This window comes from Aspergillus tanneri (genome assembly GCF_003426965.1).
Source record: "Aspergillus tanneri strain NIH1004 chromosome Unknown AapTan_8_pilon_pilon_pilon, whole genome shotgun sequence".
Lineage (NCBI taxonomy): Eukaryota > Fungi > Ascomycota > Eurotiomycetes > Eurotiales > Aspergillaceae > Aspergillus > Aspergillus tanneri.
The window spans coordinates 2521864-2544144 of record NW_022984635.1 but is presented as its reverse complement, the minus strand read 5'-3'; the positions used below and the strand labels follow the sequence as shown (position 1 = coordinate 2544144).

Here is a 22281-nt window from a genome sequence, read left to right as displayed (position 1 = left end):
GTAGCTTAAAATAACACCGTGTATTTCACTACTTGTTCACTTGGGAATCTAGACAGTCCCGGGTTTGGCAAGACTCGAACACACAGTCAATATCGCATTATATATACACTAGTGATAATTATGAGACTTGGGGACGAAGCTTAGAACCATCGTTCTATTCCGATTCGTTTGTCCAAGCCTTGTCACCTTCTCTCTCATATTCAGTGTTCGTGGTGGAGCCTTGTCCGTTAGCACTGTGCGTGGACCTCCCAACACGGATGGTGTGTTACTTAGCTTCAGATTTCCCAAAGAGGAAACGTCCGATGAGTTCCAACATGCCGGTACAGCCCATCCAGCAGCGTTTTTCAACCGTTGAGCAGCAATAATGGAATAATGGCGGCTCTCGTTCTCCTCATACCACTTGCTCGGATATTTCCATATCTGAGGCTGAACAGATGGCAATAGTCGGCGGAATGAACCCAAAGATATCTGATGCCGTTTGGGGCACGTCGGTCACCCGTCAACCGCGATTGGAGAATGCCAGCAAAATGTACAATTGTTAATCCAGATATTCAAAGTCCACGAAACCTGGCATCTATTACATTTTCTTAGTTTCCTACACTGTGCGGGACCGCTAGAAAAAAATATGGATATACTATCACTGAACCATCTACCTTTGATTGCAATCGTCCTTCTCGCATTCATCCTCTGCTATGTTTTCAAGTGAGCATATCCAAGCCCATATCCAGGCATCCCATACAATGCTGCCTCGGCAAGAAAGTTCTGGGGAGACTCGTCGGGGCTGCTCGACGCTGTCAAGATAACCCCGGACCCAGCGAAATTCATCTTCTAGCAGAGCAGGAAGCTCAACTCTCCCGTGATTCAGCTCTTTCTCGCGCCCTTTTCAAATCCCACAATCATTACTGATGATGTTCGCGAGGTCAAAGATATTCTCAGCAACCGCACGCACGAATTCGATCGCTCTCCCAGAACACCAGATGCTTATCGCTCTCTTCTTCCGCATTGCAGTTTGGTCAAAGCAACGGGGCCTGCATTCAAACAACAGAGACGCTTTTGGGAGGGCGTTACCGGCACGCCTTTCCTACGACGCGTCGCTGAGCCCAAGATGTACCGATGCGCCCTTGGTCTAATCGACCTACTCAGAGCTCAGGCCAAAATGGCCGGTGGTCGACCATTTTACTGCTTCGACGACTTTGATGTAGCAGCGTTCGAGCTAATATGGGAACTGGTATTCGGGACCAATGTCGACGCCATCAAAAATGCACGCAACAAGGTCCTCTGTGCAACCTCAGACACGGTCCAACCGCCATCACTGGACTCGCCGGCTAGAATTCCAGTCATTCAGAAGCCTGATATGTGCGAGGCCGTGTCGTTCTTTATAAGCACAGTGGCAAAGTCGCTGAAGTCAGTCTCCCAGACGTGGCACCTTTGGTATCTCAGACAGCAACCCGTCTACAAGCGGAAATTAGCTTTCAAAAACAGTACCATTGACGGGCTTATTGAAAGCACCCGCTCGGAGCTAGCAGGGCTCTCCGAGGGTCAACTGATGGAGCTTAAAGAGAGCTCTGCCCTGGTCACTGGTGTACGGCGCCAGCTCTTGGCTCACATACGTCAGGGGCAGCCCGTCGACGTCCCATTTCCGGCATCAGTTCGAGCTGAAATTCATGATGAGCTGTTCATGATTCTCGTCGCTGTAAGTACAAGGCCCAATTTGCCAATTACCCCAATTGCTAGGCAGATAGCTGATGTCCAGGAAATCACAGGGACACGAGACAAAGGCTGTACTCCTCTCTTGGTCTGTAAAGTTTCTGATCGCCAATCCCGATAAGCAGGAAAAGCTACGAAAAGCCCTTATCGATGTTTTGCCTAAAGGTTCGAATGGAGAGCAGCCTTCAGTGAAAGCTATCCTTAGCACGTCTATTCCGTATCTAGAAGCATACATGGAGGAATCCATGCGCGCGGCGAACACGTCTCCTCGTCTCGTTCGGAGAACTACCACTGATACCCAGGTGCTCGGATACTCAATCCCAAAGGGCGTTAGTGTACTTCTCAACCCTTATATCGGTACACAGCCCCTCGATATCCCTGAACATTTGAGATCCGAGACTTCCCGTAACTCCAAGGGTAACTTCGAATCATACTGGGATGTCAGCGGCATGGATGATTTTCAACCAGAGCGGTGGCTTGCAGAAGACGGTTCCTTTAATCCTCGTCAATTTCCATGTCTGACATTCTCTGCGGGTCCGCGGATGTGCTATGGTATGTGAACTTTACTATCATACTCACAGTTGACCCTTCGTTCGGACGTTCCATAAGTAGGACAGGAACCTTGGCTGACACCGATGCGTGTATCTAGGCAGAAATCTCGCGTTGATGGAATTTCGCGTAAACCTCGTGCTCCTGGTCTTGAACTTCAAGTTCGACTCTCTTCCCAAAGACTTGGCCAGCATGGAGTCTCAACAGCGACGTTTCCGAATGCCACGGCAGTGCTACGTCAGGCTCAGCCCTCTTTGAACTCGGACTGACTTTCTCAAGGGGGCTCGATTTTGGTACTCAAAGAGACAATCTCAATAGAACACCAACAAGCTCATTCGTTGGTTTGGTGTTTTGCGGGAGATTTCCAAGTTTGAGGTGCCAAGGCAAATTCTAGATTTACATGAAGTCAGAGGCCTCTACTTCGTGGCTACTACCGATATGAAATGATTTCAAAGGCAGCAATATCAGCTCATCAGTCATAGTGATACAGGCGGTGCTTCCACCTCGATAACAGTCTCTATAGTTGCCCACACGAAGCGCGGGCCTTTGAGTTTATGAATCTTAATAGTAGTTTATATGTATGAGTATGTATTCTACCGCGGCGAGCCCTTGCAGAACAAAATGCCACTTTTTTGTGCCAGTGAGAATTAGGCGAAATATAAACTATGTCTGAATATACTAGTAGCACATCCTGTAGAGGGTCTAAGAATCAGCAAGCCTGCGACTTTCTCACTTCGCCGCCTTTCCCCTGGGCAAGACTATCCCTTTTTGGACGTCAAGGATCGACTTTCCTGAATACTTGTCCCTAGTGACTGCGTGTCTTTCTCTCCTAGACGCCAATATCTCCTCTCGCCAAATCCACCCCAGCGCCACTGAAACCACAGGGCCTGCAAGTGCGCCAGACACAAAGCCTATTGTGAGTATCTTCGCCCAACTTTCTTTAGCCATCCCGGCGCTCCTGATGTCATGGATCAAGAGGCCGACCCAGAAGAGACTCGCGAGGAGGGTCCCGTGTCGGTTCAACCTGGACACGTCTCCACCTGCACTGGGCAAGAGAGCGGGCGAAAAAGCGTCCAAGAGTATGTTCTGCCGTGTAGCTATGCAACTCGCTGCAGATACGGCACTGAGGACACATAAGCACCATCGGATGTAAGGGAGATCCGCAGCTGGTTGCTCATTGCGTCCTCGTGCATGCTGACTTTGCTCATCCGAGCTTTGAGCATTATCCACTGCGTGATCACAATTAAAACCTGTGGCTGGAGCATCCATCGCCAGTGCCACCTCGCTGTATCGACCTTGATGGAGTAGCCGCTCAGGGTGAGGAAAACCGGTGCACCCATAAAGAGCACTACTGAGGGCAAGATCAACCGGGTGTAGGCCACATTGGTGAGCCTTGCATCAGCTGCCGCGAATTTCTCGATGCCCGAGAATAAAAAGTGCAGGGCATAGTAACAAGGACTAACAAATCCTGGTCCGTACCTAAGGCCAAGGAGCCAGAAGATGGTTGGAAACTGCGCGAACGTCATCACATTGGCACGACGGTTCGACTCAATGAGCCATATGGCATAAATGACACTCTCCTCAGCAAGAGCGCGTAAATTTTGAAGCAATTGCGCTCGTTCACCGAATTCCGTGAGTGGTCTTGGCTGCAGGAATTGGCGTATCGAACCATCCACACTGTCAATGGGCGTCATTGTCGCCACCCATAAAGAGAGAACGAGCAATGGCAACGCAAGGGCCGTACGTTTAAGCAATCTTTCGTGTTTGCCGATACCTTGGCTTGGGTTGAAGGGACAGGAGCCTTCGAAAGACTGGTCTGGTACTGGTAGGTACTCAATGATTTCAGCGCCGATGAGCGTACCAGTGACCAATCTCAGAAGCGACTCGGTGGCATTTGGCACAACATAGTTCATGACGAATGGGGCCATGCGACTATCCAGCGCCTGCAATCGGCAAACCATCGCCGCTTCTTTCACTGTCGCGTTGACTCGGGCCTGGCGCTTCTCCTGCCACTTGCACAACGCTGACTTGATTGTCTGAGAGGTGATCGGCCCCTCATCATGGAGCCTTTGGAGTTGATTTGCTAGCGCAGCAGCAGACTCGATTGCATTGTTCCCAGCTTGGCCAGTATTAGGGGTCATCTTATGGGAGTTATCCCCAACAGTCGCTATACGTCCCCAGCTCCACATGTTAAAAAGAGCCTCCTCCAACGGCACCAGCGTGTAGGTCACACGATTTTCCCAGAGATCTCCCAGCGTCACAGTCTCGGTGATAGGCCGCCAGGCATTTTTGGGCGCGAGATTCTCCGCGTCTGCTTGAGAGTATCGTGGGAAGTCTTTGGCATCGGTATAATAGACCTTGCGCAACTTCTCATGGTAAAACCAGAACACTCGTACATGTTTCCCAGTGATCACGAGCATGGACCTGCCGTCGTCAAAAACGGTGTCGACGGTTCCCTCGATGAGACCATCTACGGGGTCAGATATGCCGAACAGACATTTGAATTCAGCACTCATTCCTGGAGAAAGTCATTAGTCACAGTCCTTGACCCGCAGCTTTGCGCACATACTTGTCTCCTTCAGCGCTCGGAAGTGGTCTGGATCCTCCTCGTTAGCAAGACGGCACATCTCGCTACGAGTCGATGCTTTGCTGTTGACGCCATCACAGCCAACGACCACGTCACCATGGTAGGAAGAGCCGTCTTCACAATTCACACTGACGCCAGAATCTGGTCGATCCGCAACACGGTTTTGTTGGGCAGCATTTTGTCTTTTAGTGTTATTGAGTCTATCAACGCCTTGAGAGCGCGTTGTCGGTCCAGAAAGCATACTCCGTAGCCAAACCTAGAATGTTCTTCAATGAAACTGCTTCAAAACTAACTCGACATCCAATTATCCCATACCTGGCTTTCAAGATCGGGAAAGTGAACGCTGGTGGCATGACCAGTGTACCGTCGCTGCGATGAACTTTGGACATTTTGATTGGTGCTGTATGATTCATGATCTCTTTGGCCGCCCCTAGCTGATCCAGGATGCGCATTGCGGCGGCATTTAGCCCAATCGATGCTCTGACTTGGGGGTCAAATCGACCTCGGGCCTCTAGCAATACAAAATCAACATTCGCTTTTTCCAATGCGCTTGCAAGCGTGAGACCCGCCAAGCCCCCGCCAACAATGATTACCCGCATTGATGTGGTGAGGTCCGGGTTTGGAAATCGAAGAATTCAGAGTAGTAGCCGCCGAACAAACACGAGATCCGGGGGAGGGGGATAAATTCGGAATATGGATAGCTACATAGCTTCTTTGTCGCGACAACCAGACTAGCTGTTATTAACGAGCCCGTGCAGGGTCTACAGTCCGCAGCCTGAAGGGAGGAATCAGGAATTTCCCGATTCAGTAAGTTCCGAGCCTCCACGTTTATTCGCCGGCTAGGGCTGCGATCTGCGACTTGTAAGTCTTGGAAGTCTTGTCTAGGCCCCTGTAAGGATGGTACTGTTCTGTCGCCCTAATACAGAGTCTACCTAATACACGCCACTCATGCATTAGGCTTACAGCACCTAGACCTGTATTTATAAGACTGGGTCGTGACCCACATAGTATACAGACAACCTTGTAATACAACAATTCCATATCCTTGTCGCTCCCACTGATCCCAAACAAGAAAACGCGTCGGGAGGTGCACTTAGGGGCACTTAGGGGCACTAGGGGCGTAAACAAAACGCCAGCATTCAGCTCAGCCTCGCCTCACAAAAGGCAGCTGCACACTCCAACAATCCTCTCGCTTCATCATCACTCCATTCCTGGCAGACTTGACCAACATAACTGACTGTCACTGCCCCCTTCGATGATTGCTGGACTACCTCACCATGCCCAGCCGCGACCTTGGAGACCGGCAAGCGCCTGTCCAGGCAGGCCAAGACGCCACGCCCGCCAACCCTCCTTTGAACCCAGTCGGCTCAGCACCGGCAGATGCAGACAGAAAGGAGGAAGATGGTGATCCGTTCAAGCATCTGCCTGAGCACGAGATGGCCATCCTCAAGAGACAGTTGGATCTGCCGGCTACCAAGGTCAATTACATGACGCTGTATCGTTATGCGACACGGAATGACAAGATCATCCTGGTCATCGCCTCGCTCGCAGCAATCATCGGCGGTGCACTCATGCCTCTGATGACCGTCCTGTTTGGAGGTCTTGCAGGCACCTTCCGCAGCTTCCTACTGGGCGACATATCTGACAGCCAATTCACCAGCGAGCTTGCCAGATTCTCTCTGTACTTCCTCTACCTCGCTATTGGCGAGTTTGTGATGGTGTACTTGGCCACGGTCGGTTTCGTGTACGCTGGAGAACACATCACAGCGAAGATCAGAGAGCGGTTCTTGGCCGCCATTCTGAGGCAGAATATTGCTTTTTTCGACGAGCTCGGCGCGGGTGAGATCACCACACGCATCACAGCAGACACCAATCTTGTCCAGGAAGGTATCTCGGAGAAAGTGGGATTGACCTTGACAGCCGTCGCCACCTTTGTGGCCGCGTTCGTGATTGGTTTCGTCAGATACTGGAAGCTCACGCTGATTCTGTGTTCCACTGTCGCTGCCATTGTTGTTACACTGGGCGCCGTGGGCTCGTTCGTCGCCAAGCTCAGCAAGAAATACCTCGGCCATTTTGCTGAAGGAGGAACGGTTGCGGAAGAGGTCATCAGCTCGATCCGAAATGCGGCTGCGTTCAATACCCAAGAGAAGCTGGCTCGACGATACGATGGGTATCTCGTCGAAGCAGAGAAGTCCGGGTTCAAGCTCAAGTCCACCACCAGCTCAATGATTGGTTTTCTCTTTCTGTAAGTACAGCGAGAGGCACATCTCGGTCCAAATGGCGGTCTCTTGAATTACCTCAAACAGCCCAGTGTTCTGACCTTGCCTTTTTTTTAGGTACATTTACCTCAACTACGGACTGTCTTTCTGGATGGGCTCTCGCTTCCTGGTGGATGGGTCTGTTGGATTAGCGCAAATCCTCACTATTCAAATGGCCATCATGATGGGGGCTTTTGCCCTCGGGAATATTACACCGAATATCCAGGCCATCACCTCAGCGGTCGCCGCAGCCAACAAGATATATGCAACCATTGATCGTGTCTCTCCTCTCGACCCTTTATCGATCGAGGGGCAGAAGCTGGAGGAACTGCAAGGAAATGTGGAACTCAAGAATATCAGACACATATACCCTTCCCGCCCCGAAGTTGTTGTGATGGATGATGTGAGCTTACTGATCCCCGCGGGCAAGTCTACTGCGCTTGTTGGGGCTTCAGGCTCTGGGAAAAGCACTATCATCGGGCTGGTTGAGCGTTTCTACGATCCTGTCGGTGGATGCGTACACATCGACGGCCATGATATCAAAGACCTGAATCTACGCTGGTTGCGACAACAAATTTCTCTGGTGAGCCAAGAGCCTACCTTATTTGCTACTACGATATTTGGCAATATCAAGCACGGTTTGATCGGAACAGCGCACGAGCATGAGTCCGAAAAAGCAATTTGTGAGCTGGTCGAACGTGCTGCTCGGATGGCAAACGTAAGTAAGGCAAATGCCATGATGCCCTGCCCCAGACACACCCTCTCTGCTAGTACCATATACGATACGATGTTCTGATTTCGTTGCTTTTCAGGCCCACGACTTCATCACCTCCCTTCCCGAGGGCTACGAAACCGACATTGGAGAACGAGGGTTCCTTCTCTCCGGAGGTCAGAAACAACGCATTGCCATTGCTAGGGCCATGGTTAGCGATCCTAAGATCCTGCTACTTGATGAAGCAACATCCGCACTCGACACGAAGAGCGAGGGAGTTGTGCAAGCCGCACTCGACAAAGCTGCCCAGGGACGAACCACCGTGATGGTTGCTCACCGACTGTCTACTATCAAGAATGCGGACAATATTGTTGTTATGTCCCACGGACGTATTGTCGAACAGGGCACCCACGATGACCTTCTCCAGAAGAAAGGGACTTACTACAACTTGGCCGAGGCTCAGCGAATCGCTACGAAGCAAGAGTCTAGAAACCAAGATGAAGATCTCATACTGCCTGGAACCGATTACGATTTATGGCGACCCGAATTCAATGGGAATCGCTACAGCTCAAACAAAGAGGATCAAGGAGAAGACCCTGACTTTCAGGTGGACAAGACACGATCAGACAGGACCGCATTGAGAACGGCAGTTGCGAAGAAGGGACAAGAGGACGTTGCCGACAACTATACCTTGTTCACGCTGATACGGTTTGTCGCTGGTTTGAACAAAAAAGAATGGAAATATATGGTCTTTGGACTTTTACTCTCGGCCGTTTGCGGTGGAGGTAATCCAACACAAGCTGTCTTCTTTGCCAAGTGCATTACAGCCCTTTCGCTTCCTCTTTCAGAGAGCTCTGAGATACGGCGACAAGCCAACTTCTGGTCGCTGATGTATTTGATGCTCGCCTTTGTACAGCTGCTCGCTCTCATCTCTCAGGGTATTGCGTTCTCTTACTGCGCAGAGCGACTTACTCATCGGGTTCGCGACCGAGCATTTCGATATATCCTCCGGCAAGACATTGCCTTTTTCGACAAACGTTCTTCGGGTGCTCTCACTTCTTTCCTGTCCACTGAGACCTCCCACCTGGCTGGGCTGTCTGGGATTACTCTTATGACGATTCTCTTGCTGGTCACCACCTTAGTTGCCTCCTGCGCCATTGGTCTGGCCGTAGGGTGGAAGCTTAGTCTGGTGTGCATGTCCACCATCCCCCTCCTTCTCGCTTGTGGGTACTTCCGCTTGGCCATGCTGGTCCGACTTGAGAAGGAGAAGAAGAAAGCCTACGAACATTCTGCAAGCTATGCCTGCGAGGCCACTTCAGCCATCCGAACCGTGGCTTCCTTGACCCGCGAGGACGACGTTTGCAATCACTACCACAAACAGCTTCTCTCGCAAGGCCGTAGGTTAGTGTTGTCGGTTCTCAGGTCGTCCGTTCTTTACGCGGCGTCTCAATCACTTCAATTTCTTTGCATGGCTCTCGGCTTTTGGTATGGAGGTACCTTGTTCGGCAGACACGAATATTCCATGTGGGTAGATGACAATTCCCCGAACAGACGCCATATTAGCTCTAACCTTTATATTCAGGTTCCAATTCTTCCTGTGTTTCAGCGCAGTCATCTTTGGGGCGCAGTCTGCAGGGACCATCTTCAGCTTTGCACCGGATATTGCCAAAGCCAGGCACGCTGCTGCTAGTCTCAAGGCTCTCTTCGACCAGATGCCGGAAATCGATAGCTGGAGCCATGATGGCGAGATGGTCCAGAGTATAGAAGGCCATGTCGAGTTCAGAGATGTGCACTTCAGGTACCCGACGCGACCAAATCAGCTCGTTCTGCGAGGTCTCAATCTGCACGTCAAGCCCGGGCAGTACGTTGCGTTCGTCGGAGCTAGTGGATGTGGCAAGTCCACTGCAATTGCCCTCCTGGAGAGATTCTACGATCCAGTCCTAGGCGGTGTCTATGTCGACGGCAAGAAAATCTCGTCATTCAACATCAACAATTACCGCTCCCATCTCTCCCTTGTCAGCCAAGAGCCAACGCTCTACCAAGGTACCATCCGCGAGAATATTATGCTGGGTACGGACCGAGATGACGTTTCGGAAGACGAAATAGTGCTATGCTGCAAGAACGCAAACATCTACGATTTCATCATCAGTCTGCCAAACGGTTTTGATACCCTCGTTGGTAGTAAGGGCAGCATGCTCTCAGGGGGCCAGAAGCAACGACTTGCAATAGCTAGAGCATTGATCCGCAACCCCAGGATCCTTTTGCTGGATGAGGCCACTTCCGCTCTCGATTCAGAGTCTGAAAAGCTCGTGCAAGCTGCTCTGGATACCGCAGCTAAAGGCCGCACGACGATCGCCGTGGCGCATCGTCTCAGTACGGTGCAAAAGGCAGACATGATCTATGTCTTCAACCAAGGCCGCATCATCGAGTGTGGAACTCATTCTGAGCTGATGCAGAAGCGGTCGGCATACTTTGAGCTTGTCGGCTTGCAGAATTTGGGCGAAATGTGAATCTTCTACCTGGGGCCCCGAATCTTTGGCAGTTCTGGAACCTGTCACATGCTTTTAATGATAGCTGCAACTCACATGGTGGAAGTTAATTAGCCTAATTTACTTCCTGTCGCAAAGAAAGAGGGAATGAGGATCGCTTGAGTAAAGATACGGAATATTACTTCTGGAGCTTACCACCAGTGACAAAGTACACAGAAATTTCTGATAACTAGGTTTGACCAAGCACAGTCACAAAAAAGCAAACTACAACCAGAGCAATAAGCTCAAGTTGCGTCTACCTACTATCAGGATGGCTTCAGCAGTAAAAAGAATTGGAAAAGAAGGCATCGTTTTACTCACCTCCGGCCGAAATTATATATGCAAAATCCACCTATATTAAATACTCAGATGAGCGTTTATGGAGTAAATTTAGACATCTGCACTTCGATGGAAATAAGGCTTTAATTTCCTCTAACCCGGATCTTCTCGCTCATGCAAAAATATACGTATTTGCGACGATATCTTGTTAATGTATTAAAAGAACGATGCTTGAAATTATTTCACTCTGAGCTGGTACCTGAGACACCCTCGTAATATTTTCCGTCAGTGCACATGTACCATAGAACATCAGCAGAAGTTCGAATAAAAAAAATCCGACCCTTCTGATATTTAATTTTTTTTTTCTTTTATAATCTTCCCCTGCCACCACTTTTCTATATTAATCAACAATCACCCTTACTTACAGTCTCATAAACGAATGGTTCCTCTCGGCATATCATACGATCCCAGCGCTAAAAATCAAGCGCCGATCAAATCTTTGGATCCTCGATTTCGACCCTCAAAATAACTACAGGATAGGTTCCTTTCAGCTCCCTCCAACACCCATGGAAAAGACAGTCTCTCTGCCAGCTAAAGTGGTGCAGCTGATTATTACTCTGATAAGAGATGCTCCGCTGCTACAGAAACCACGCAGTCCATTCGGGAATCGCGCAACAAAGCCCGCAAAACTCGCCCCGTACGCGGTCGTCTCTCGACAATGGCAGGCAATCGTGGAGCGCCTGATCTGGCAGCATATCACCGTCAGCGGAAAAGGCTCGCTGGATCAGCTGAAGGTATTCACCTCCGGTGGTGACTCTTGGCGGCGCGCACGAGCGGGTTATATTCGACGCATTCTCTGGTCGCCCGAGATCACTAATAGGCGGGACCTTCTTCTGCATGCAGAGAAGACTCAGGGTTTGATTGTGATGATGATGGCGGCTGTTTAGGGCTTCTTCCCTATTGGTATCTTCGGCGATGTCGGAGCTCTATCCTTGAGCTGTTTGAGTTACTGGATGCATGGAAAGATCGTCGGGCCAGTAGTATTGAATTGTCGCTTTGGTTGAGTAATAGCGATTACCTCGATGTTGGCGATAACGATGGGGATATCAAGCAGGAGGAATGGAAGTCTCTAAGTATCAGCCGGCTGTGGCAAAAGGGCCAAGTCCCTAATTTGTTGCATCTGGCTGAAGATGACATGCAGAATATACCCGCTTCGCCGTATATTACATGCTTTAGGCTGCACGAGGCTAGAGACAGCACTGTTCGACCGTCAGCTTTTTTTCGCCTTCTTAGCTGCTTTCCTTACGTTAAGCATGTTTCTGGTGGAGAGGGCCGATTTGTCCCACGAGGAGCGTTACAGGCTTTGGCAGACCAGCGGCAAGGTATTTCTTTCTCTTTCCCCTTCCCTATTTTATTAGAGCCTAATACAGACCATTCATGCCGCGCAGAGGTTATCGACCATCTATCTTTGGTTCCTGGATCAGTAGAAATATTCACGTATTCAGTCTCAGCCCAGCGTGAAATATCACTTAATCCCGCTTGCTATGCAGCCAACTATCTTTCTTTGCACGGACTAGACGACTTTTCCATTGCCTTTCGGACCTTTAGCACGAGACTTCGGGAGCTGCATCTCGAAGGCGTCCGAATCAGCAGTGCGCTGTTTTGGCCTGTCGCAGAAGAGGAGGTTAACAACGTGAAGTCTATATATTGGCCAAACCTGGAGGTTCTTACAGTCCTAGAGGCCCCTCCGTACACAGCAGATGGTAAGCTTGTTTCTTCATGCATTATAGTTATTATATGGTAATGTTATTATTATTATTATTAATTAACCGGATAAAGGAAAGTGGATCCTTGACTACAACCCCAACAAAGACTGGGAGGGAGATCTGGATAAGGATTCTTTCGAGCCCTGGCATTATGACAGGGAATACTATGCTCTGCGGGGACTTATCAAGAGCCATGACGTCGACCGGCTCTACGAGTCAATGGGCCTTGCGGTGCGGAGAATGCTACGACTGCGGAAACTAAGATTCTCGTTCCGGGGAGAAATTGGAGAGAGGGGCAGTCATGAGTACCTGGAGTTTAGGAGAGATTTAACAACAGGCAAGGCTGCATTGAAGATCAGCACTGAGTGGGAATATCGGATGGCGGAGAAGGTTCTGTCTACCTGGGGATTAAAAGGGGAGAAGGCGAAGGAGTTTCGGGAGAGGTGGTCGGTTTTGCTTGATTAATACACTAGTTACTATAGAGGATAATCCAAGTCCATGGTGTATAAAGCCATCGGCGACTTCCTCTATCTAGATATATACTCCTGTTCGATTTTCTGGGGGGTCTGAAGTGATTGTATTCAGAAGGATTGTCTGCCCTACCCCTCTATTAGAGATATTGGGTATATATTTCACATGATGTCCCAATCTGGACTAGTTTATTCCGACAAGACCTAGAATTTGTATAATACTTTCTTATTATTCTTCTATGATAAAGTAATAATCTGCATTGTATGTGGTTTCAGAAGGCGTGGCGGCCACGGTACCAGCCCTTTCTTCTCTATCTTGTTTATAGTATTGAGCAACGTGAGTATTTGAAAATTTTCTTGACATACGATACAAAAGGGCGAATAACGAAAATTGTTCAGGGCATTCGCTGCAACATCGCGCGTCACAAGTACCCCAATATACCTGTGGGTCTTCTTTCCAGGGAGGACGTGAGACTGTAGCCTGGACGCTGATTGATAAGATGGTTCACTCGTATCGTCTGATCACCGAGAATACAGAGGTGGACGCCCACACACCTCTACATACCTTTCGGGTTGAGTCGCTTCTCGCGGCAGAACTATGTAACTGGATTTCCAAGGATTTTGCAGCGGATCTGGCAGTAGTACTGGAGGTCATGGTGGTGCGAGCTTGTCCATGGTGGTGAATATGATGGTTGCAACGAGAGGTCAGCTGGAACATCCCCAATGGACTTAGGTCCAATCGAAGGAGGTGCACATAACAGCACTAATACAGATGCCTCAGGATAGAATGATTAGAAGAAAATGACTTTAACACTATGTTAGATCAGTTGCCTCCATAAGAAGGTAAGTAAATGTAATGGCAGTTTTAACAAACCAAACATCACCGATTTTCCTTAGGAAAGTTCAGTCACTAGGATGATGGATCAATAGTATGCCATGAGCTTTTCGGTATACTTAAAGCGTCCTTTTTTGAAGAAGACTTTATGAAATCAGTGATTGTTGCACCAGTCTATTTTCATATAATAGATTAAGACAATAATCATAAAGCTGAATATCACTCATTTCTATGAAATCCGTCATCTAGCCAACCGGACCGAACCAAGTTTGACTAATCCTATAAATTTATTGCACTGCCTCATCGTCCAATTAAGCCCACCCACGTTATGCCCCCTTCGTCGGAATCACTGTTTCACCCTTCGTGTTCCTGCCTTCAAGCCGGCGAAGTCTTGTTTTTCGCCCGGATATCTTTCCAACTCATACTCCATGAGAAAGCGAAGCAAGCACAGGCCGCCCCAACAGCGAGATATATAACACGATTGGTACTCTTCGAGTACGCAATCAGAACACCGGGGAGGTCAACCGCGGGCACCGCGGCATTAAGATCCGTGGCACCACCAGCAATAACGGTCTCTGCGATAATATTAGGGGCATATTCCGGCACCAGGGTCCGAAGGCTGTTGGTGAGAATCGTGTTAGCGAAACTCAAGAAGAGGGCTCCGAAGAAGACCGAAAAGAAAATGGTCAGGGTCATGGCGGTTGGGACCAAAACAGGAGGAAGATTGGACTGCGATGACGGGCTGGTTTTTAAACGCTTTGAGTCAGCATGATGCTCGACGTATGTGTTTTGACAGACATGGGAAGAACGATACCATTTGTAAACCGATACCTTGGCCGAAACCGGCCAAGATCTGATACCCAATCCACTTCCCAGCAGAGGTGCCCGGCATAAAAGTAGATAGCAGTCCATCTGCGACCACATTCACAATCCCGAAGAGTACAGAAAATGGTAAGTAATACCCTATCTTCTGGACTGGTGGGGCGTCTTAGTCTCTGCGTCACTTACCCCTGGAGATGTTTAGAGTCATGGGAAAACTTACCAAGTACGCCTGAGGCACCAGCTGCGAACAACTTGGCCAAATTAGGGGCAGAAGGTACACGCCACTCATTATTGGGGCCCTTGGCAGCTTGGAAATATATCGGAAGGTAGTAGGTGACAGTATATAGTAAGCTCATCAAGAAACCAAATACCAGGCAGCTGGACCAAATCACACGGTGTTTCATGACGCCGAGAGGGATCATGACATCGTGACCCTTGAAATGTTCTCAGACCACGAACACCATGAACGTGCCGCCAGCACCGCAGAAGAGACCGATCACGGTGGCACTGTTCCAGGCGAATTGGTTCCCGCCATACTGCAAGGCCAAGAGCAGCATGATAGCAGCAGGGGCAAACAGCACGAATCTGATCAGATCGAGCTCACGATGGAGAGAGAGGACTACCTTTCTCGGATTGGGCTTCCGAGTTTCATCAGGGACGTGGACGAATAAGAGTATGAGCGCAATGAGTGCACCAATAGGGAGATTAATATAGAAACCTGGGTCAGATTCCTGATTAGCTAGAGAGACACTACCTTAGCTCATCTGGACTAGTAACTATAATTTACACCACCGCCAGGTCGAGTACTCGGTGAAGGCCCCCCCAGTCAATGGACCAATAACGAGGCCAAACTGAGAAACTGCGAGTAATTGTTAATACATTCCAATACAAAAGGGGGGAATCCATTTTTAAACTTACTTCCCATGGCGAGCCCAATCAGAGCTATGAAGAATTGAAAATGTTAGCTTGGACCGATGACGGAATATAAGGGATTTCCTAGAATGCCTACCGTTTCTCTATGGGTACGATTCCTGCGATAATAGTGAAAGTTCCATTCTGAATTCCGGCTGCTCCCATGCCTGCACCGCTCTACCGACTATCAACATTTTGGATGAAGAAACTGCTCCACAGATTAAAGATCCAATCTCAAAAATGGCAAAGAAACCGATGTAGGTCCACTGAGAAATGTCAGTAGTGTCCAGGACTGCCCTGGATCGGCCATACCTACCTTGGCGCTGAAGTTCGAGTACACCTTTCCTGACAGAGGCTGCAACGTCGCACTTCAAACATCCATCAGTCCCGGAATTTTTCTCAACCACTGCAGGTTGCGGCTCAGCTTGCTAGTTGATACGCGCTACCATAACAAGCTACATCCACCAGGGAATTGAGGTCACGCGTGATGACAGGGATAGCCTATTTTAAGCATAATTAGTTTCAAGACAGCTCTTGGTGGTGTCCACTAGGGCTGGACTCACAGTTGAAATGATAGAGATAGCAAGCAACATTAGAAAGGAAACAAGCGTTACTCCGCTGAGAATGGCGGCTAGTTTCCAACCAGTGACCCATTCCTGAATGACCTCATGATCTTCTCCTTGCATTGGTTAATTTGCTAAACTATAGTCGACTGAGGGAAGGAAGGGTGCAGCCCGATTGTCGCACTCCTTCTGGAATAAAGTATCGCGCAAAGTGGAGTTCCTTGGTGTTTGGTTCGACATTTCTGTGGCGTTGAGTACAGTGTTGACACGGATCCCTTATGCTTTCGTTGAACTGTCTGGAAGGGGGCTGTTGAGTCCTCGACTTCTATTATATGCTTTTGCCTTACTGTACAGTTAGGGTTAGGATAACCTTGGCGATTCCGAACACAAGCTCCGTCGCTCACAAAGTGCGAGGATCTTGACTCTCCGTTGGAACTATCGGTGGTAGTAGTGAGGATAGTAGTAATCCGCTGACCGATGGATAAGAAGAATAAAATCCTTAGCTCTCGGAGTTCTTCATTCCTGAACGACCATCCCTAAGAGCCCCCAGCCGTCAGCTTTATAGACTTATCGGTATATGGAGACCCAACACAAATTTTGTCCAAGACCAGCTTCCACGAAAAGTTAATAGCTTATCAAGCAGATATTGACTATTTAGTCAAACTCTATGAGCTCGAGGACGGGTTTGTTAAGCTTAATCCGGCCTGTAGTGACGACGAAAGTCTTGGCTCTTGGGATTCGGAATTCCGAATCCCGATCCAGGCTCGTCTTTGTGAAAGTTGAGAGATCCTTAGGTTCACAAGTGCCTGCTCACGCTTACTTTGCAATAGCTTCGGGCGGAGTGTGGTGCGCATGTTTCTCGCTCGGGTTTAGTTATTTGTAATATTTTACGAGATCTTCAAGCTACATCTAGACTGGCAAATTGTTAGGGTAACTTTATCCACTCTAGGGTTACATCTGATAGTTCTTGTAGCTAAAGCACTCCAGTATGTCAAACTTAGGGGCGGCCCAAGGAAAACAAAATATGCACTATGTTCTAAAGCCACTAAGAAGATCATGTTTCTCTCACATCCTAGTAATCATCTCTTTTAGATGAGGTGATAACCTCGATAATTAATTATCTGTGCGTAACAGTACTGACATGTCCTAATAGACAGTACACAACGCCAATACTCAAACTGAGCATTCCCGGATAGCATTTACTTTGCAAATATTAATTCTACTGTAGTGACATCTAATCACAGTACATCATCCGTGATAAATAATTTTAAAAAAAGTAAAAAGACTTAGTCTCTTTCCCAAGGAACTTTCTACAGTGGATTCAGTCTCCAAAGATAGGTGAGCGGTATAATACGGGTGACACATGGGACGCTTTGCCTACCTTCATAATGGCCCGGATAACGCGTGCACAACAGATAATTTCGTCTTTTATTCGATGATTGATACCCTAGTTGAGGCTATTTTGGGCTTCCATTACGCTAAAGTGCCAAAACAGGTAATGACCACAATGCTAACAAGATTAACTTCAGGTAACTCACAGAGAGCAGTGACTCCTGGCCCCATTAACAGCGGTTAGACCCACCACTTTAACAACCACGCTACTGTGACAGAGCACGAACAGATACACAACGCCCCGAAGCTCGCAAAAAAAAAAGACACCTTGCTACCAAATGTCACTGGAAGCATTAAAGCAATCCTCGCAGAATTGGTCTTGAAGTAGAAGCTATTTCAACAGAGGAAGACGATGAGACATCCCCCACTAGCGACGAATTATCCGATTCCGTAACCAGCATGTCTGAGGACAATAAAACCAAAGTCAATATCACTATATTTCTCTCTGAGTTCCTCGGAGTGAAGGAAATCGATATCAAGGACGATATTCTTGTCCAGAACTCGGCGTGGTCTCCCTTCTATGGACGGAGTTCTGACTAATATGGCAACCAAGTTTGACTTACATGTGCCTCAAGCTGCCATGTTGGAACACCTGACAGTCAAGGCCCTGAATAATGCCATCAATGGAAGGCTCACCGCGGCGACGAAGGCAGCTTCTAGTAGCGCTAGAAGCCAAGCCCGAGCATGAGCAGCGTTATCTCAGAAGCTCCGGCAGCAAAGGTCACAGCCCCCAAAGACAGAATACTCCATTTGCCGGCTCAAATAATCAGGAGGCTTTCAACGAGGCCAAGAAACTCAGGGACCAGTAGATTGCTGAATATGGATGCTCTGATTATATGGAGGCTGTGAATCCCAAACAAGTGTAGATAAGTATTGCTCTAATCGTAGAGGCCTTTAAAAACCTGGGGTGTACCTTGTGTACAGCCCAGTCTCGCCCAGCAGCTCAAATGCATTCAGTACAGCACGCGCATTTAGTAGAATATTTGTACATCGTGTTGGAAAGGGACAGCCGACTAATTGATGTTGAGGCTGAGACTATCACGCGAACCCACATCTCCGTCCAACCGGCAGTCAGCACGGAGATGACGCTCGGGCTGGGCGCGGCGTTGAGCAGCAGTACTTAGGTGCCAGCGCTTGAACAAAGACTGCTGTCAGCCCACTTCGCTCAGGAGGCAGAATACGCAGAAATACCCTAGTTCGAATGCCTCTAGACTCGAAGAGAAGTTAGAAGACTTGGTGTCGCTACTTCGTGCCGGGATCCGGCTGCCCACAGGTGCGCCAACGGGTCCGCCAAGGGGTCCGACCACGGTTGCGACTGCGACCACCGCATTGCCAACACAGGGTGGACAGCCGCAAGACATCATCTCAAATGTCGTCTCGCCCACGGACTCAGACATCGAACATAACGGGGCCAACTATGTGCCTCCCAATGCGATCGCCTTGACCCCGAGCGCCACCGCTACCGATGTCAGTAGCAGTTCATCCGCTGTAGCATCGTTCCCATTGACTGCTTTTGAGCCTACCCTGCTGCAGACGGAACAATACCTCACCCTCTTCTATAGTGAACTGCTCCCCTACTTTCCTTGTATATATATTCCCCCGGGTGCATCGGCCCAGCAATTCCGACGCCATCGGCCATTCACGTGGCTATGTATCATGGATAACCCAGCTAGACGTGTATTATATATCCGACCCATCAGCGATCGTAATATAGACTTGTAGATATTGCTATCTATGGGCCACATGCAGCCAATGGCAGCGAAAAGCCTGAGGAATAAAATCAAAACACTAATCGTTCAATGAAGACCATAGCCTCCGAAGGCCATATGCTATACTAGGGGTTAGCGTTTGAAGCGAACCATAATTATGACCTATGTTTTGTAAGTAGCCTTATCTCCATTTCTTCGTTAGTTTTCCAGCATTGAATATAGAATAGCCAGCCCCTCTACTATATACCCTCGGTCCCGCACGTACACATCACACTAAACAGTTAGCTGCAGAGAATCCGCCATCTCGATAGCAACACGAGTGGATTTGAAGATGATACTAATGGAGCGAGATAGAGCCAAACACCTCCTCATTTACGGCCCGAGATAAAGCTATCGAAGGTAAGATATGACAGGATTGACGGGGTTCAGATATGGAGATAGTTCTTACGTATTCACAGAAAGAGCCAGTTATGTTTGTGTAGCGGCCAACGAATCCATAGAACTAGTGTCATGGAAACCATACCTGACAGCGGGATGTGTGATACTCCTGGTTATAGTGAGCACAGTAAGTGCTGACATTGGAATGAAACGGTGTACACAAAGGTGGCCTGGCTATAGTACGGACTTGCTGGGGGACTACATGCCGGCTTCGGCTACCAAAACCCGAGGAATGAAAATCAATTAATTTATGGGTTAAACTGTTGGTGCCTGCTAAGAACTAACGGGTAAAGTTCTTAAAACCAAAAACTCAACCTAACCGTCTATTATCAATCACTCCTGAGGGAGAAACTCCTGATTTGACTCCTACTATCGCTCGGTAAAATTTATACCCTCCTGCTTCTCTTCCACAATGATATTTACTTTCCGAGACATCGCCTGCCAGTCGTCCAGCCGATGTAGACCGAAGAAATCGTAATCTGCAGAGGTGTGCAACCGTCCGAGGAGGAGCGGGAACACGGACGACTTCCAGAGGATTGGCTGCCCCCGATTTGCCCACACCGTGGCGATAAACAGCAGATTGGACAACACGACCGCGATTACAGGGGCAATGGCCCAGGGCCAGCGAACATGTATATAAGTCTCGGTCCGGTAGGCTAATCCTTGCACGGCATTGGCCTTGTCAATCAACCGCATGTGGTCTGTCATGCTAGTGGCCATGGCGTCTACCGACTGGGTGAGATTGTCGCCAATCCAGAAGATAGCGGACGACTGGAGTGCTGATATGATGTTTTCCCCATCTGACTGCTTGACATTCGTATCGAACATGCTTTCTATGGTGCTCCAGAGGCTTTCAAGGGCCAGGAGTTCAATACGGTAGGAGGCATGTGTGGAGAATGTGTTGGCCCCGTGCTCAGGGAGGAGAGGCAAGACATTTTGCCCTTTGCCGCTCTCGATTTTTGGCACCAAGCGCTGGCTTCGCGAAGGTCGCACGTTTTGCGCCTCGTTGGAAATCCTATTCCCCGTGTACTCCTTCTCGCACAGGTACACAGTGCAGTTGGTCATGGTGGGGATGTCATCCACGGCGCTGGCATTGTGGGAAGTGTAGATGAGTTTGCGGGAGAATCTTGCGCTGAGGAAAGAAACCAGGTCGCGAGTGCTATGGTCGCCAACACTAAGGAGATTAAAGGTTTGACGCGCTACTTCAACTGTGTCGATGGATGGACTTGCCAAGTACGTGATAGGGGGAAAGAAAGAAAACCCGTTAGGAAACGAGTAAGTGCAGTTAAAGGGGGTCGAGCGATAGCGGTCGCCATAAATCGTAACATCTTTCCAGATGGATGAGTTTTTGTCTGTGATGGGCCTGCAGGTCTGGACGGCATTTTTAGTGATGTCTTCACAGTTACTGCACACCCCGAGGCTGGCAAAGTCGGGATACGTGCAGTTAACTGCGGGGCACTGTGGTACTAGAGGCCGATTAATCCCGCCCAGCCCGGCCATGATTGCACTCAGCATGGAGGGGCCTACAGAATTCTGTGGAAAGGGGTGGTTGGTCCACTCCTGTTGATATTCTTGAGTGCTTTGCACCGATGCGGTCAGATTGCTCGCCAGGACTTGTCGGGATGGAAAGGCGAGGATCTGCTGGGAGAAGGGATCGATCGCGACTGATAAAACCATTAATATTGCACCGGCAATCGCGAGGATTGATCGGACCCTCAAGAATACCTCCATGGCTCCCCAAGGGCCGCGGCTAGCCTGATCCAGCACATGAAAGTTGTACAGTGGGAAAGGTTTCTGCTGTTGGCCCTGTTTCCACTTGACCTGGCCCAGACAGGAGGATACCAGAATGAGCATTGCGCCCTTGATACACATGGTGATGATGGAAACCACAGCATTTGGCGAGACCGAGTATTGGTATTTAGCGTAGGGCATCCCGTTAACAGTCCCCAGAAAGCCCATCAACAAGCCGACACAGATGACGCTGAAGACAGCGCCTCCGATCTCCCATGCCCAGGAGCCGGCCCAGTCCATGTTTTTGAATCTGAATGGTACGCGTTGTGGCTTTCCATTGTCCGCCGCATGTGACAGGGAATGGGACGGAGTGTTGAGGCTAGAAAGGCCGATACCGCTGGAGGGGTCGAATGAATTTTGCTCCATCAACGGCGCGCTACTCTGTTCTCTATTCCCAGGGCCGCGTCTGCTGAAGCTGAAATAATTCATTTCCAATGTTATGTTCTAAGCTTGGCTTTGTTTGACGTAAGAGAGGAAATGCCATATAACCCTTGGAAGAGGACGACAATGCCCAAGGCAAGGCCCGAGGCAATTTTTGCCTCAGCCTTGTTCTACAGGGGTCTGTTTACTAATGTTAACACGACTGCTAGCCTATTTCCAAATTGACAGGGTTATATATTCGTACCTTCCAGTGCCTCCACCGCTTTCGCTTGGTTGGTGCACCACACCGGAAATCCAATTCACACCGGAAACCCAAAATTCCATCCGTCTCTGTTCCTAGCGTTTTTTCCATCCACACAGCATGCTGAAACTGTCAAAATTTGATGAATTTCGTGTATTGAGGGCCTGCGAAGCCGCCCGTAACAAAAAAAAAAAAATAAAAAATAGTCACTCGAAGATCGTGAATATGGTGCTGTACAATACACTGCGTCGTGCTCGCCGGGGATAACAGGCTCGCAACACCCGCACGCCCGTGAATAAAGCCCTTAATATGTATCAAGAGAAAGCTCTGGTCTAGTAGAT

The 22281-nt window shown here is 49.0% G+C and overlaps 7 protein-coding genes across 7 annotated transcripts; 4 read left to right on the top strand and 3 right to left on the bottom strand.

The window, feature by feature from the left end:
• Window positions 1-434: 434 nt before the first annotated feature.
• ATNIH1004_011443 (uncharacterized protein) lies at window positions 435-2514 on the top strand (the record flags this gene model as incomplete). The annotated part of the gene is made up of 4 exons (XM_033576005.1): window positions 435-529; window positions 841-1693; window positions 1764-2259; window positions 2357-2514. The coding sequence occupies 4 exons, from the start codon at window positions 435-437 to the stop codon at window positions 2512-2514; spliced, it is 1602 nt and encodes a 533-aa protein (XP_033421860.1).
• An 839-nt stretch (window positions 2515-3353) lies between these two features.
• On the bottom strand, window positions 3354-5442 carry ATNIH1004_011442 (FAD-dependent oxidoreductase; the record flags this gene model as incomplete). The annotated part of the gene is made up of 3 exons (XM_033576004.1): window positions 3354-4774; window positions 4826-5025; window positions 5087-5442. 3 exons carry the CDS (start codon window positions 5440-5442, stop codon window positions 3354-3356), a joined length of 1977 nt encoding a protein of 658 aa, XP_033421859.1.
• Window positions 5443-6120: 678 nt separating this feature from the next.
• MDR1_5 (ABC transporter ATP-binding protein) lies at window positions 6121-10323 on the top strand (the record flags this gene model as incomplete). Its single annotated transcript, XM_033576003.1, has 4 exons — window positions 6121-7088; window positions 7180-7819; window positions 7914-9337; window positions 9396-10323. The coding sequence occupies 4 exons, from the start codon at window positions 6121-6123 to the stop codon at window positions 10321-10323; spliced, it is 3960 nt and encodes a 1319-aa protein (XP_033421858.1).
• An 863-nt stretch (window positions 10324-11186) lies between these two features.
• Window positions 11187-12851, top strand: ATNIH1004_011440 (uncharacterized protein; the record flags this gene model as incomplete). The annotated part of the gene is made up of 4 exons (XM_033576002.1): window positions 11187-11535; window positions 11568-12002; window positions 12069-12383; window positions 12460-12851. 4 exons carry the CDS (start codon window positions 11187-11189, stop codon window positions 12849-12851), a joined length of 1491 nt encoding a protein of 496 aa, XP_033421857.1.
• A 1215-nt stretch (window positions 12852-14066) lies between these two features.
• Window positions 14067-15438, bottom strand: ATNIH1004_011439 (uncharacterized protein; the record flags this gene model as incomplete). The annotated part of the gene is made up of 5 exons (XM_033576001.1): window positions 14067-14310; window positions 14700-14891; window positions 14973-15231; window positions 15301-15372; window positions 15432-15438. 5 exons carry the CDS (start codon window positions 15436-15438, stop codon window positions 14067-14069), a joined length of 774 nt encoding a protein of 257 aa, XP_033421856.1.
• Window positions 15439-18003: 2565 nt separating this feature from the next.
• Window positions 18004-19102, top strand: ATNIH1004_011438 (uncharacterized protein; the record flags this gene model as incomplete). The annotated part of the gene is made up of 2 exons (XM_033576000.1): window positions 18004-18185; window positions 18550-19102. 2 exons carry the CDS (start codon window positions 18004-18006, stop codon window positions 19100-19102), a joined length of 735 nt encoding a protein of 244 aa, XP_033421855.1.
• A 794-nt stretch (window positions 19103-19896) lies between these two features.
• ATNIH1004_011437 (DUF3176 domain-containing protein) lies at window positions 19897-21747 on the bottom strand (the record flags this gene model as incomplete). Its single annotated transcript, XM_033575999.1, has 1 exon — window positions 19897-21747. The coding sequence occupies one exon, from the start codon at window positions 21745-21747 to the stop codon at window positions 19897-19899; it is 1851 nt and encodes a 616-aa protein (XP_033421854.1).
• Between the last annotated feature and the right edge of the window lie 534 nt (window positions 21748-22281).